General features: G+C 35.2%; 3 protein-coding genes across 4 annotated transcripts; all 3 read left to right on the forward strand.

Moving 5' to 3' along the window:
- The first annotated feature begins 1,160 nt into the window (after positions 1–1,160).
- LOC116025109 (putative late blight resistance protein homolog R1B-14) lies at positions 1,161–4,623 on the forward strand. The gene is made up of 2 exons (XM_031266202.1): positions 1,161–3,864; positions 4,292–4,623. Exons 1-2 carry the CDS (start codon positions 1,282–1,284, stop codon positions 4,325–4,327), a joined length of 2,619 nt encoding a protein of 872 aa, XP_031122062.1. The 5' UTR covers positions 1,161–1,281; the 3' UTR covers positions 4,328–4,623.
- On the forward strand, positions 4,294–9,207 carry LOC116025111 (putative late blight resistance protein homolog R1B-12). Of its 2 annotated transcripts, XM_031266204.1 has the most exons (3): positions 4,294–4,390; positions 6,548–8,965; positions 9,127–9,207. In XM_031266204.1, exons 2-3 carry the CDS (start codon positions 6,599–6,601, stop codon positions 9,145–9,147), a joined length of 2,388 nt encoding a protein of 795 aa, XP_031122064.1. In that variant the 5' UTR covers positions 4,294–4,390; positions 6,548–6,598; the 3' UTR covers positions 9,148–9,207. The 2 variants fall into 2 exon arrangements, with proteins under 2 accessions (XP_031122064.1, XP_031122063.1); XM_031266203.1 differs by lacking the exon at positions 4,294–4,390 and having other exon boundaries at positions 6,174–8,965.
- A 3,203-nt stretch (positions 9,208–12,410) lies between these two features.
- On the forward strand, positions 12,411–16,191 carry LOC116025114 (putative late blight resistance protein homolog R1A-10). Its single transcript, XM_031266209.1, has 3 exons — positions 12,411–14,948; positions 15,201–15,283; positions 15,612–16,191. Exons 1-2 carry the CDS (start codon positions 12,411–12,413, stop codon positions 15,213–15,215), a joined length of 2,553 nt encoding a protein of 850 aa, XP_031122069.1. The 3' UTR covers positions 15,216–15,283; positions 15,612–16,191.

Genomic DNA, 16,191 nt, shown 5'->3' on the forward strand with positions numbered 1-16,191 from the left:
GAACGACAATTTATAAGAGTTCACAAAGCATTATAGACTATGAATTGAAACAACAATGTACATAATTCATATTCATAAAACATATAATTTCATAACACATACACATGTTATATATTTCTCTATTTTTCAAATCTGATTTAGATAAGTATATAATTTGTATTTATAGACATAGAATTTTATAACACAAGATACATACATAATTACTAATTTGTTTTAGGTACATAATTTATACCCGTAAGTACAAAATTTTATAACACGAAATACAAAATCTCACAATATAAGACACATATACTAGTATCATTATGCATTGTAAACCCTTATTCATGTTATAAAAATTGCTCTAGAAAGAAGCGGCGTTGAGCGTATGACCAAGACTATTCTTTAAGAAATTTATTTAATATACCTAATTACTTGTACTTTTATTATTTCAAGTGGCCAAGTGGAAATCGAAAATGATTGGTCCGTGAAGGATATGATTTCGACGACTCAACAAGCGCCAATTATTGACCGGAACTGGTGGGTCCAATGAATTTGTAAACAGAAAATGATATAAAGTCGACAGGGCAAATTTTGCAAAACGGGAAATAAAATTATTAAATTATAATTATTTAATTGAATAATTAATTAACCACGACATTTTAGTATTTTTTATTGTGGTAGAATTGCCGAATTGGTAATGCAGCATACTAGCATTGCATCTCGCAAATTATACTATGGATCGCGACATCAAAACGACGACGTTTTGATTAATGAAAATATATGGATAAAACGGTATCCGTTCTGTGTAACTGCAGTTTCATTTCAACACAACTGCAGTTCCAGACGGATAAAATAGCCTCTATTTCGCGCAACTGCATTTCTCTACCAACACAACTGCAATATCCGTCACCATGGTCTACAATACATTATGGACTATAGTCCACGATATAACAACTGATTACATCTTTAATGAAACCAAATTAAAACTAGTCTCCCATGATAACTAATCGCATCCGTCTAGCTATCTAAAATGATCTATAGTTGACCATTAAATTTACTAGATGGACAATCCAAATTTGTCTACAATTTTGACTGGGAGAGTGATTCTAATACGAGGCAAAGAATTGAACTCTCTCTATTTATATACAAAATGATACTCGGTATGGTTTTATTTTTACCCTGCTGTAAAAATTTCTTCCAGCATATAATTATGCAATGTTTGGAGAGGGTTCTTGACTTATTGGCACATACATCCGATCCACTCATTGATTGGGATCTGAATAATTGAGAAAGAGATCAGAGATGGCTTCTTTTGCTTTGGGTTCCCTCATGGCAACAATTAAACTGGAGTTTCTACAACCCAATCCAAGGGTTCCTCTTGATGATGATACACGGGGATCAATGAATCCTTCGTTTAAAAGTCTGAGAATGATGGAATTTTTTTTGGAGTCCAAACCCGCTGGGGGTTTGGAAATGAAGATCAGAGACTTTGCACTGGAAGCCGAAGACCGCATCGAAATACAACTAAGCAACTTTCTTCTTGCCAAGGACACACAGGATCAAGAACAAGCTTCTCAGCAACTCCGGCAAACCTTGCGAGAAGTTTCAAAAGACGGATCAAAGCTGTTGAACCAGTGTTACGAAGAAGCTGATGATGATGAGGCACCACTGATTCCTTGGTTGTCTGAAACATCCTTGCGGCTGCAGCCTCCAAAGCTTGAGCGTACAATGGTTGGTCGTCGCCATGATTATTTACTGGTAAAGAACCAACTCCTCTTTGGCGGCGATGAACAGAGAGTCATCCTAATTGTTGGGATGACGGGTATAGGAAAGACAACTTTAGCTGCAAGCGTCTACGAGGATTCATCAGTTGCATCGCACTTCGGTGTACGAGGTTGGATTACCGTGTCTCCGGAATCCAACGTGAGACAAACGCTACATGACCTTCTTTTGATAGTAGCAGAGCCAGATGATGAAACTAAAAAGAGAAGCACCCGTGATGAAACACTAGCTAAGCAGGTATCCAAATGCTTGGAAGGTAAGAGATATCTAATTGTTTTGGATAACATATGGAACAATAAAGCTTGGGGTGCTATCCGAGAATGTTTTCCTAATGATAGTAATGGAAGCCGTATAGTGCTAATCACTACGCACTTTGATCAGGGTTCCTACTCTTGCTCATATGATCATCATGTCCATAACATGACTTTGCCATATGATCATCATGTCCATAACATGAATTTGCTTAATCCAAAAGAAAGTTGGGATTTATTTTGTAGTAATCCTTTTCTTGAGCAACATATGGAACCTAAGTTGGAAAAACTTAGGAGTGGTATTTTGGAGAAATGTGAAGGATTACCATTGTCAATTGTTACAGTTGCACAACGTTTATCTAAATGCAACAATATAAAACGAGAATGGAAGAAGGTCGAAAAGGAATTAGAGCTCCTAGGAGTTCTAGAAGATAACACAGCATTCACCCTCAGGTACAATCAATTGGCACAACATTTGAAAATTTGCTTTCTATATTTTGGAGTCTTCCCAAAACGTAGTGTAATCCAAGTCAAACAGCTCATTAGGTTATGGATTGCTGAAGGATTTTTGAGTCCATTGAGACATGGAAGGCTAGAAAATCAAGCTTATAAGCAACTACTACAGTTGATTGATAGAAATCTTGTCTTAATTGATAAACGGAGTTTTGATGGCAGAATTAAGACGTGTAAGATGCATAGTGTCTTGCATAGCTTTTGCGTAAGGGAAGCTCAGAAAGAGAGCTTTTTTTGTGCTTTAAATACTCAACAACTTCCACGAGGGTCATTTAGCATGTTTGCAAATTCATGCCGCTGGTTAAGTTTCTACACACATAAGTTTGACTATTATGTGTTGTTTAGAACAAACAACCCTCGCTCCATTTTCTTCTTTCAAGAAGATGTTGAAATATCTGTGCCTTTCAAGTTGCTAAGAGTTGTGGCTTTTGCTCCATCTTCATTTTTTCAAAGAGTGCCAACACACTTGAAGGATTTAGTGTTTTTGAGATATCTATATGTAACAGAATGGTTTGAGGGTCTTGATTATGTAGTGTCAACCAATCGAAACTTGCAGACACTTGTTGTTTCAAGTAAAGAGTCCCAACCTGGAACACCAACTCTCCATTTGCCTTGTACAATTTGGGAGTCGCCACGGTTACAACATCTTGAACTTGGCAATTCGTATGTGATTGATAATCCTCCAAGTGTGGTTAAAAATAACATGCAAACATTGTCTTGGGTGAATCCATCTCATTGCAGAGAGGAAGTGTATTACAGACTTCCAAACATTAAAAAATTAAAAATCTTCTTCAAAGATGACTTGGAACCTAGTCATCTGCAGACCGGTAGACCTTGCAACAATCCCATTACTCTGGATAATCTTGACTACTTGGTATGGCTAGAGACGTTAACAATTTTAGTTTCAGCAGGCTGTATTGTAACTCGTCTAGAACGACCCATATTTCCTTTACAATTGAAGAAGTTGAGGCTGAATGGCACTAATTTTTGCAAGAGGGATTTAGCTTTAATTGGAATGATGCCTCAGCTTGAGGTCCTGAAGCTAGAAAATGCTTTCCATCAGAAAATATGGGAAGTAGATGAAGGAGGATTTCGTCAGCTAAAATTCTTGCTCCTTGAAGCAAAACAGCTTGAGCAGTGGATAGTCAATGAGGAGTCGTTCTTATATCTTGAGCGTTTAGTTCTAAAATTTTGTTATTGTTTGAAAAATATCCCTATGGAGATTCCAAATATTGGCACTGTGAAATCAATTGAGTTGCAACAGTGTGGCCGTTCTGTTGTCGCTTCTGCCAAGGATATTCAAGAATCCAAGTACTTATGCCGAAATGGTAATTTGAAGGTTAGAAGCTACTCCATATATATATGATTCATTATCCCTAATTTTGTATTGAATTATTATGGCCTTGTTTGGTAAATGGTTGTTGGTTGATTGGGTTGGCTGTTTGGGTTAGAAGGTGTAATTTTTTGATAACATTAGCTGATTGTAGAAAGTTGTTTGATAAATTAGCTGTTAGTTGATAGTTGTTTGGTATAATTTCTTTTCTCAAAAAACTAATTGAAAATGCTGCTTTGAGTAGCCTTTTGAATTTTAGCATTTTGAAGTTACAAAAAGCTTATTAACCAAACACTTATATTGATTTTTTAACCGAGTCAAACAACTAATAATGATCAAATAAGTCAAAATTGACTGATAGACTGATTATTTACCAAACAGGGCCTATATATTTCACTTTCCTATCCCATTTTATTTTCTTATTTTGTTATAGATCAAAATTGAAGGATGTGAATATGATGAATCATAGAAGTTACTGGGAGGAATATCTCAAATTCTCCGGTCCAATGGTGAATTACAAGCTAAGGAAGATTAAGTTGAAGATGATTTCTTTTTTTTTTTAATGCAACTTTTGTGTTGTGAATGTATGTTATCATGCACTTTTTGTTTACTTGTGAAAATATTTCAAATATTTGTATGGAATAAGCATGAGACTTATTCATCAAATTTGTCGAATGTACTTCTACGAAGATTTTGGATTTGTTGTCCTGAAAGATTGTTTAGTTGTCCAATTCACGTTACAAATTTTTAACCAAAAAACATGTGTATGTGTCTTGTTTTATTAAATTTTGTACTTGGAATGTCCTATGTTATGAATTTATGTCATGTGTTATGAAATTTTGTACCTATAGAATATAAATTCTCTATATAAATCAGATTTGAAAATAAGTAAAATATACATGTGTGTGTCTAGTGTTGTGAGTTTTTGTATCTTGTATTATGAAATTCTATATCTAGAATAGATTAGTAGTTGTATAGCACACAAAATATTGTGTCTTAGTATGTTATGAATTTTTGTTTTGTGTTGTGAAATTCTGTGCCTATAGAACACAAATTCTCCACCTAAACATGTGTATGTATCTTACGCTGTGAGTTTTTTGTGTGTTTATAAAATTTTGTGCCTTAAAAATATGAATTTTGCAAAACTACAGAGTCCGTTAAAATCTAAAGATCAAAATGTGGTTGTTAAATCCAAGGTTCACAATACTATATGGACCCTAGTCCGCAATATAAATTACCACGTACATAATACAATACAATCACTATTGTGTGGGCCTTGGTCCACTCAGTTGTGGACGACCACAGTCCAAAAACACATCAAATATATTATTCTAATTCACAAAATACATTATTCTAACTTATATAATTCTAAAATTGTGAACATATGGATGCAAGGTTTACCCGAGTCCTACACATAACTACCGTTTATAGGGCATTTGGTTGGAAGAAATTTGAATTTCATTCTCACTTAATTCCCACCTAATTCCAAAGATAACTAAATTCCTTAATTTAGTGGGAGGAAATTGCAATTTCGTTTCCTTATTTCTTATAAAATTACAATTCTTTTCCCACATAATTTCTTCCAAGTAGAAAGACTCAAAACCAATTTGAAATTCAAATCAAGATCGACCACGCCAGTTTGGCTTTGTCGGCCACTTAGTATAATTCCAGCACAACATCCACGAAAGTCAAAAGAGACATGCCAAATTCTTCCTAGAGCACCGTGATTGAACGTGCTCCTTGTCTCTTGACGTCCACTCCCTCATTTTTGTCGGCTAATCAACTAAACAAACCCAGGCCGCCGGTGAAGTGGTGCCGGCGACGTAACTTGCTACCCTCAGCTCCAAGGTCGACCAGAATTCTTTAAACTCCATTGCATGTCGCCATTAAGACCCATGCACATAATACCCACATCTTTTTTCCTTTTGGTATTTGTTGGTTGTCAATATTACCCTTGATTGAATTTACGATTTTGTCCAGCGTGCAATCTCACGATCAATAACTTGGTGTCGGTGACCAACATGGCGCGCGGGTGCAGGGAATGTCGTCAAGGTGTGGATAAAAGGATCGTCAAGGACTAACTAGATGTCGTTAAGTCGTAATTGGGGGCAAAATTGGCAAACCAACGCGATTAGGTACTTTAGAGTATAAATTTAATAATTCAAAAACGAAGAGAACCTTCTTATGTTATGAAATTATATATACGAGTATGAATTTTGTACCTCATTGTTTCAATTCAGAATCTATAATGTTACGTGAATCTGGTTGGTTCAGGATATAAATTAGCTAGATCATCTTACAATGAGATGTCTTGGTAATAATGGGAGAAAAAATTATGGGAAGGAAATTTAATTTAGAAAATATATATTGACCAAACAGTGGGTTTTATATGGACAGAAAAATGAAGCAATTTCATTGGCTGAACCCTACATATTAAATGTAAAGATAAATTAAAGATGTTTGGAGGGTATTAGCAAAGTGGCTCATTGATTGAGAAAAAACTTCAGAACTGAATAATTTGAGATAGAGAGAGAGAGAGATGGCCTGTGTTGCTTTGACTTCTCTGATGACTACAATGGAGTTGGAGTTTGTGCAACCCAATAATCGAAGGGTTTCTCTTGATGATGAAGCATCCATATCAATCCATAAATCTTTGCTTGAAAAGCTTTCATCTTTGAAAGGTTTTGTGCAGGAGAAATCCGTGGGCGCCGGGGGTGACGCTGCAATCCGAGAATTGGAGATGGAGATCAGAGACTTTGCACTGGATGCCGAAGACCGCATCGAAACACAACTAAGCAACTTCCTTCTGGCCAAGGACACACAGGACCTGTTCCAACAAAAAGCTTCCCAGCAACTCCACCAGATCTTGATAGAAGCAGCAGAAAACGCAGCAGACTTGCTGAGAATCAGCAACAACATAAGCACCGAAGAAGCTGCTGCTGATGATGAAACTCAACAACAACCACCACCGGTTCCAGAGCCCAGCAGCAATGTTATGGTGGGTCGTCGCAGTGATCATATGCTGATAATGGACAAACTCATAGGGGGCTTTGATGAGCTACAAGTAATCTCAATTGTTGGGATGGCCGGCATAGGAAAGACAACTTTAGCTGCAAGTGCGTATAGAGATCCATCAATTGCATCGCACTTTGATGTACGGGGTTGGATTACTATGTCCAGGGAGTACAACAAGAACCAGCCTCTATACAACATTCTTTGGACACTAGGCCAGGCTACAGATGGAATTAAAAAGGAAAGCATTATTCCTGATGATCTAGCAGTTGAGAACATATACAACTTCTTGACAGGTAAGAGGTATCTAATTGTTTTGGATAACTTTTGGAACAATCAAGCTTGGTATGATATCCAAGAATACCTTCCTGATGATAGAAATAGAAGTCGCGTAGTGCTAACCACTACGCACTTCAGTTGGGAATATGCTTACTCAAATACCTATAAACATAAAATGAGTTTGCTAAATCCAGAAGAGAGTTGGGAGTTATTTTGTAATAAACTTTTTCTGGAACAACGGATGTCACCTAAATTTGAAAAAATTAAGAGTCAAGTTGTGGACAAATGCGAAGGATTGCCTCACTCAATTGTTGTAGTTAGTGAGCGTCTATCTAGATGCAGCAACATACAGCAGGAATGGAAGAAGGTTAAAAAGGAATTAGAGTTGCTGGGAGTTCTAGATAGTAGGGCACTCACCTTCACTTACAATCAATTGCCACAAAATTTGAAACTTTGTTTTCTATATTTTGGAGTTTTTCCAAAACGTCATGCAATCAGTGTGAAACAACTTATTAGGTTATGGATTGCTGAGGGATTTTTAAACGCATTGGAGCATAAGGGGTTAGAAGACCAAGCATATGAGTATTTATGTGAGTTCACTAATAGAAGTCTTATTATAATTGACACTTGGAATTCTGAGAGAAAGATTAAGACTTGTAGGATGCATAGTGCTTTGCATAGCTTTTGTGTAAGAGAAGCTCAAAAAGAAGGCATATTGTGTACAGTAAATGCTCAAAAACATCCACACGGATCGTTTGACATGTTTGCAAATTCATGCCGTTGGTTAAGCTTTTACAAACATAGTTTTGACTATTATGTTTTGTTCAAAACAAACACCCCTCGCTCCATATTCTTCTTTCAGGAAGATGTTGAAATATTTGTACCTTTCAAGTACTTAAGAGTTTTGGCTTTTGCTCCATCTTCATTCCTCCAAAGAGTGCCAACACACTTCCAGGAATTACTTTTTTTGAGATACATATCTGTAAAAGAATGGTTTGATGGTCTTGATTATATAGTGTCAATTAATCGGAACTTGCAGACTCTAGTTGTTTCCAATGGTAATGGATTCAAAGTTGGATCAACTATGTTCCATTTGCCTTCTACAATTTGGGAGTCACCACAGCTGCAACATCTTGAACTTGACAATTCGTATGCTATTGATCCTCCAAGAGTGGATAAAAATAATATATTGACACTATCTTGGTTGTGTCCAACTCATTGTACAATGGAAGTGGATTCCTGGTTTCCAAAGATTAAAAATTTTAAAATGTTTGTACTTTGCAGCAAGCCATTTATTTTGGGTACTCTTCAGTATTTGAAACAACTTGAGAGGCTAACGATTTCAGTTTCGTTTGGTTGTGTTGTAACCCTTGGAAAACCATCTATGTTTCCTTCACAACTTAAGAAGTTGAAGCTGAATGGTACTAATCTTTCTGAGAGTGATTTAATGGCAATTGGCATGTTGCCTCAGCTAGAGGTGCTCAAGTTGAAAAATGTCTTCCGTGATCAAGAAGTTTGGCAAGTAGCTGAAAGGGCATTCTGTCGATTAAAATTCTTGCATATTGAAGATAAAAAGCTCAAGAGATTCTTGATTGATGATAAATTATTCAAGGTATGGAGGGTGGTCGATTCATTCCCACATCTTGAGCACTTAGTCTTAAGATGTTGTTATTGTTTGGAAAGAATTCCCCAATTCATGAAAAATATCGCCACCTTGAAATTAATTGAGTTGGAGCAGTGTGGTCCTTCGGTTGTCACTTCTGCAAAGTATATTCAAGACACTAAAGGCAATTTTTTTGGAAATGCGATTTTAGAGGTTAGAAACTAGCTAGCTACACCATAGTTCATTATTCTTAGTTTTGCATTTATTTTTCTATTCGGTCAATGCTAACTTTGTTTACAAAATCTGCTACTATATATTTATCCTCCTCATCTCATCATTTCATTTTCTTCATTTTATTTCTTTCATTCATGTAGATCAAAATCCAAGGGACTTGAATATGATGAGTCACAGTATACATGCACACATAGAAGAGTGGATTTTGGCTGGTTGGAAAATTGCTTACCAATGTCCCAAGCTGTTGAGGTGGTGGGGAATTATACTTTTGAGTTGTGAGTATATGTTTTCTTGCACTTTGTGGATATTGCATTTTTTTATGTGCTGAAAATATTTCAAATAGTTGTGAATCTTGTAATTAAGTGATGTAAGTGTGACGAAACTCTATATTATATTAGAGATCTCAAAATTAATTTTGTATGCAAAATTTTTATTTCAAGTGTTTAATTTGAAAATTGATTTAAAGTGCATGTAAATAAAAAAACCAACCTTATTAGCTTAATTCATGCAGAATTTTTCTTGGTTGGTGCATATTTTTTCTTCTTTGGATGCATATTGTTTCTTTTTTAGATACATATTGTTCATTCTTTGAGTGTATACTCTAAGGTACATAATTTTCACAATCATGCATCTTCCTTTTCTAGCTATTAGCCTAATTAGCTCATTATTCAAGTTTGACAATCATACTATAAAAAATAATTAAGAAGTATTTTAATGAGAGAATGTCACAAGAAACAGTGTGAATCATACTTTTAACAGGTCAAGAAGCAGAAGCCGAGCGTAATGACATTGAGAAATTTTCCTTAAATCTGAATAGTTGATTTAGATTAGTGAAGAATGTAACTAATGAAGAATATATATACTCCGTGTGTGTGTGTGTGTGTGTGTGTGTGTGTGTGTGTGTGTGTGTGTGTGTGTGGACCACGAGATTATAAGTATTAAATAGTTTATATTAAAACTTTAATGTCAAGCGTGATTGCTGCTGGAATATAAATTCTCTCCCTCTGCTAATGAGAATCAAAATGGAAATATAAACACCTTAAGCTATCCCAAGGTCACTGCCTCAATGACTTCTTCTTTAGTATGTCCAAATTAAACTTCCTATTTAATTAATTTGATTCTAAATATCCAACACACAAATATTATACGTTTGGGTTTGGGTGTATTTAATGAATAATAAACCTAATTAACCTAATTAATATACTATTTTGATGCAATGATTGTATAGTATCAAATAGGGATGTTAGGGCAATCTCAACTAAGTTGATCATGTTGTTTGTTTGGTAATTACAAAATTACATGTTTGACTCTTAGTAGAAGCAATCTATTGATCTTTTTTGTTTGAGCCAATTAGCTATGAGAAATCTAAGCTAGTTTATATACTTGTGATTTCCATCGACTAGGATCAAAATACAAGGTTCACTCAATACAATGTACAGTTTCAGATAGTGTGCATAGATTTTTCTCATTACTCAAAAAACACATAGAGATGTCATTTCTAATCTAAAATTGAATAAGCTAAAAGATTAGTAGGTAAAGACCAAAAAAAAAAAAAAAAAAAAAAGTCAACTTGATAAGTATACGTAATAATACAACTCATATCCGGCCACGAGGTAGTTGACATTGATATCAGTGTCTTGGGTCATTAATTTTTTTTTTTCCTCGGACAGTGACAATATTAATGCTTTCATGTGCGCCATGCATCCAGACTTAGTAGTTTTATTTATAGATCAAATATTTATAGATCAAGTAGTTAGAGTCACTACAATTTTAGGATTCTACTACTTCATAGGCTGAGGGGTTTGGATATCGGTATTGGTAATTATGATTATTAATACATTATAGTACTTCTTATACATAGCGACATTCTATTGCATGCAAGTAAGGAACACCCAGTTTAAGTCCCTTTCATTCACCTTGTTTACACTGCACACATCAGATAATTAGTTCTCGTTGTTTAGCAAATTATTTACCAACTATCTCTAGTTGCGGGGTTGATAAAAATTTGTGTATCTTTATCCGTGAGACGGGTCGAATCAAGATCATATGTAATAATTATACTGAAAAATGTAATACTAATAAGGAATAATATGTTTGTTACTTATATGGGAAAATGTAATACTTTTGAAGAAAAAAAATGTAATACTTTTACATTTTAATTTAAAAATATTATATCTTTCCTGATAAGTAACAAACACTTGCCAACATTACTTATAAAGAAAAATGTAAAAGAAATATCTTAAATATTATAACTTAAATTTATTGATTGACTTAAAATGATTGTTGGAATTGCCATGACACACAATAAAGGGAAATATAGTAGGATTTATTCAAATAAAACCGAGTGGTCTAGTCTTGAGGCATGAGCTTGGCCTCAAGTGATCCACATAACTTAGTTCTAAGTGCAACCCTTGCAGTAGTAATTTTTCAAAAATTTCAATCACTCATCATGAGTGGTTGGAAAAGTTTGAACCGTAGGACACACACAAAAGACAACATAAATTTATGTATACTTTGTTTTCAAAAAAATTTTTATGTATACTTTAATAGTCAAACATTAAAACAAAAAAAAAAAAAGAAAAAAAAAGCAATTATCCTATAGATAATGGTTGACATAAATTTTTCTAACAACCATAATTATTTTTTATTTTTTTATTTTTTTAATCTCTAACTGTTGGTGTTGATGGTGGATAATATTAATTAATTTTTTTTTTTTTATAAATCATCAAAAGTCAACTCAATAAGTAAGTGCACATAATACAGCTCAATTGTTTTTTTTTTCCTCGGACAGTGAGGGGCAAGGGGACATAATTAATAATTATAAATACTAACATAGTTGACATGTCATCCATCAATTAAGCACTCATGTCAGTCACGACGTGTGTAATTTGTCAAGGGGGCGGCATATGAGGTCATGGCATAATTGATGTATCTATTAACGATGGTCAATAAGTCTTTTGGCACGAACGGTTAAAAAGTCTTCTGACATGAAGGGTCGGAAAGTGCACATGTAAAACTTTTTGGACCGGAGTCTAAGCGACGTATAGTATGTAAAGTTGTCTTATAACCCTATTAGGTGTGTGAAGATATATTTTGATAACCTTAATATTATTATGCAGAAGTGACGGTGGTGGACATTTATATTGGTGCCCTGGACAGTGATTTGTTAATTTACGTATAGAGTATTTGTTAATTTAAAAGTTGTTGGCATTATTGATTTATTAATACTTCAATGTTCACCATTGGTGGAGACAAAGTTTTACAGATCAGAGAGAAATTAAAACAATATTTTAACAAGCAGATCAGTCAACCTTCATCTTTTTATGCAATGTTTGGAGGGTAGTTGTGGCCACACCCACTCATTCATTGACAAAACTAAACAAGCTAGCAGATCTGAATACTTTGAATTGAAAGAGAGATCGAGATGGCTTGTGTTGCTTTGACTTCTCTGATGGCAACAATTAAGCTACAGTTTCTGCAACCCAATAATGGAAGGGTTTCTCTTGATGATGAAGCATCCATATCACTCAAATCTTTGTTTGAAAAGCTTTCATCTTTGCAAGCTTTTGTGCAGGAGAAATCTGGAACCAGAGAATTGGAGATGAAGATCAGAGACTTCGCACTGGAAGCCGAAGATCGCATCGAAATACAACTAAGCAACTTTCTTCTAGCCAAGGGCACACAGGATCAACAAAAAGCTTATCAGCAGCAACTCCATCAAACCTTGGGAGAAGCAGCAGAAAACGCAGCAAAGTTGCTGGAAAAAAGCAAGGAAACAGATGATAAAGAAGTGGTGAATATAAGTGGAGGACCAGTGATTCCTTGGTTAAAACATGATTCGGCTTCGGAGCCCAGCAATGTTATGGTCGGTCGTGGCCGTGATCGTGTGCTGATAATGGACAAACTCATCAGGGGCTCTGAGGAACTAAAAGTGCTCTCAATTGTTGGGATGCCCGGTATCGGAAAGACAACTTTAGCCAGAAGTGTCTATAAAAATAAATTAGTTACATCGCATTTCGATGTACAAAAATGGGTTTCTATGCCTGATGTTGGGGGATACGATAACGTGAGAGAAATGCTACACACCCTTCTTTGGGCAGTAGTATCAGAGGGAGAAGAAATAAAAGAGGGAAGGATTCCTGTTGATCTAGCAGCTGAGAAGGTATTCAAATGCTTGAGAGGTAAGAGATATCTAATTGTTTTTGATAACTTACCGAACAATGAAGCTTGGGATTATATCCCGTATAATTTACCTGATTATACAAATGGAAGTCGCATAGTGATAACCACTACGCATTTTTTAAGGAGGGATAGTTGGGATTACTCAAATAGAAATATTATGCAGCATAACATGAATTTGCTAAATCCAGAAGAAAGTTGGACTTTATTTTGTAATAACCCTGTTCTGAAACTCAAAGAACATCAGACACCATCTATATTTCAAAAAATTAGGAGCCAAGTTGTAGAGCTATGTGAAGGATTGCCACACTCAATTGTTGTAGTTGCAAAACGTCTATCTAAGTGTGACAACATAAGACAAGAGTGGAAGAAGGTTCAAAAGGAAATAGAGTTGCTTGGAGTTCTAGATAGGAGGGCATTGACCCACACTTACAATCAATTGCCACAACACTTAAAAGTTTGCTTTCTATATTTTGGAGTATTCCCAAAGCGCAGTGCAATCAAAGTGAAACTACTTATTAGGTTATGGATTACTGAAGGATTTATTAATCCATTGTGGTACAAGGAGTTAGAAAGTCAAGCTTATGAGTACTTACAAGAGTTTGTTGATAGAAGTCTTATTCTAATTGACAGTTGGAGTAGTTCTTCTGGAAAAATTAAGGATTGTAGGATGCATAGTGCCTTGCATAGTTTTTGCGTAAGAGAAGCGCAGAAAGAGGGCATTTTTTGTGCTTTAAATACTCAGCAACTGCCACGAGGGTCATTTAGCATGTTTGCAAATTCATGCCGCTGGTTAAGTTTATACACACATAAATTTGACTATTATGTGTTGTTAAGAACAAACAACCCTCGCTCCATTTTCTTTTTTCAAGAAGATGCTAAAATATATGTATCTTTCAAGTTGCTAAGAGTTTTGGCTTTTGTTCCATCTTCATTTCTTCAAAGAGTGCCAGCACGCTTACATGATTTAGTTTTTTTGAGATACCTATCTGTAACAGAATGGTTTGAGGGCCTTGATTATGTAGTGTCAACCAATCGAAACTTGCAGACACTTGTTGTTTCTGGTAAAGAATCACAATTTGGAGCACCTACTCGCCTGCCTTGTACAATTTGGGAGTCACCGCAGTTACAACATCTTGAACTTGGCAAATCTTATGTGATTGATCCTCCAAGCATGGATAAAGATAAGATGCGGACATTATCTTGGCTGTGCCCAACTCATTGTAGAACAGGAGTATATTGTAGGTTTCCAAACATTGAAAAATTGGAAGTCTTTGTATGTTGCAGCAATCCTATTATTTTGGATAATCTTGAATATTTGGAACATCTTAAGAGACTATCAATTTCAGTTTCGTTTGGTTGCGTTGTAACCCTTCCAAAGCCATCTATGTTTCCTTCACAACTAAATAAGTTGAGGTTGAACGGTACTAACCTTTCAGAGGGGGATTTAGAGGTAATTGGCATGTTGCCTCAGCTTGAGGTTCTAAAGTTGGAAAATGCCTTTCATGGGGAAGTATGGGATGTAGAAGAAGGATTATTTGTTCGATTAAAATTCTTGCTTCTAGATGGTATAAAGCTCGAGCAATGGAGAGTTGGTGAATATTCGTTTCAATATCTTAAGCATTTAGTCTTAAGATTTTGTTATCGTTTAAAAAATATCCCTAAGGTTATGGTAGATATTTTTACCTTGGAGTCAATTGAGTTGCAGTCGTGTTGTCATTCCCTTATCTCTTCTGCAAAGCGTATTCAAGAACATCGATGGGACTTTGGACTCGCTTTAGAGGTTAGAAACTAGCTAGTACAACATGATTCATTCTTACATTTCCATTTATTTTTCTATTCAATGGTTATTTCTTTTACAAAATCACCTGATCTGCTGCTATTTCTCCTTCCTTCTTCTCATCTCATTTCATTCTTAGTTATGCATTTAATGTAGCTAATTTTCTTTGCAAAATCTGATCTATTGCAATTTTCTCCCTCAGCTCTGATCTCATTTCACTTTCTTCATTTTGCATATATTCTCTTTATCATATAGATCAAAATCAAGTGAGCCGAATGCATTACAGACAAAGAAGAGTCTATACCTTCAGATGATGAATGACAAGCTAGCTAGCTAAGGTATGGATCGATATGATGCTAGAATTGAATCACAAAATTTGGTTGCCAACTCTATATATATATATATATATATATATATATATATATATATATATTCTTAATATATATTTGCATCCTCTGATTTTATGTTATCTGTACTTTCTCATTGCATGCATCTTTTTATTAGGTTGATGAACATTATTTATTTTATTTTTTCTTAATTAACTTTGTTAGAATTAATAAGGTAATATTTAGTTAATTTTGTATTTTCTCTTATTATTAATAATAAGTTTTGTTAAATTAATTTTGTATCAATCATATGAATCGAACTGAACGAATAGAGGCGCAGGGCTTGATCGATGCAGCAACAAATTCGATTGAAGAGCGGAAGATTTGAACGGGAGGAAAGTTCTTCAATGGATGTTCCTGATTCAAGGTCCTCTGCAAATTTGATGTCAGGAGTTAGTTGGAGCTTTTTTCGTGTTGAAATTGGGCAAAGTTGTTGGAGTTGATCCCTCTAAATACAAGTTTGATTGAGGAGGCCGAAAGGCCGGCATCAATTTGACCCCGGACCAATTCCGGTTTGGCGGCGGCTTCAATTCTTGTTCTAGGCGTGTGGGATTACTTTCCAGCGGCTTTTTTCTCTTCGGCGGTGCGACTTTCTGGTGGCGTTAATTGTTCTCGCGGTGCTGAGAAATTCTCTTTCGACAGCAAAATTTTCCTGCACAGCAGCTTGTTAATTGGCATACGCATTTCTCCCTTTTTCTTCCATTAATTTGCTATTGCCATTCTTCACAGGATTTTGCTTATTAGTTTATTTCAACATTTCATTTGCTATTGGTTAATGACAATTGACAACACGTGAATTTTAATTGTGGAGCTCAAATTGAGTTTTATTCTATGAATTTATTTTTAACTAATTGTTTGAA

The sequence above is a fragment of the Ipomoea triloba genome, chromosome 7 (genome assembly GCF_003576645.1).
Source record: "Ipomoea triloba cultivar NCNSP0323 chromosome 7, ASM357664v1".
NCBI classification, from domain to species: domain Eukaryota; kingdom Viridiplantae; phylum Streptophyta; class Magnoliopsida; order Solanales; family Convolvulaceae; genus Ipomoea; species Ipomoea triloba.

Excerpts from the sequence above, each read along its gene's own strand:
- LOC116025109 (XM_031266202.1), top strand. The coding sequence starts at position 1,282 with ATGGCTTCTTTTGCTTTGGGTTCCCTCATGGCAACAATTAAACTGGAG. Across the intron at positions 3,865-4,291 it reads GCCGAAATGGTAATTTGAAG|ATCAAAATTGAAGGATGTGA; the intron begins GTTAGAAGCTAC and ends ATTTTGTTATAG.
- LOC116025111 (XM_031266203.1), top strand. The coding sequence starts at position 6,398 with ATGGCCTGTGTTGCTTTGACTTCTCTGATGACTACAATGGAGTTGGAG. Across the intron at positions 8,966-9,126 it reads TTGGAAATGCGATTTTAGAG|ATCAAAATCCAAGGGACTTG; the intron begins GTTAGAAACTAG and ends TCATTCATGTAG.
- LOC116025114 (XM_031266209.1), top strand. The coding sequence starts at position 12,411 with ATGGCTTGTGTTGCTTTGACTTCTCTGATGGCAACAATTAAGCTACAG.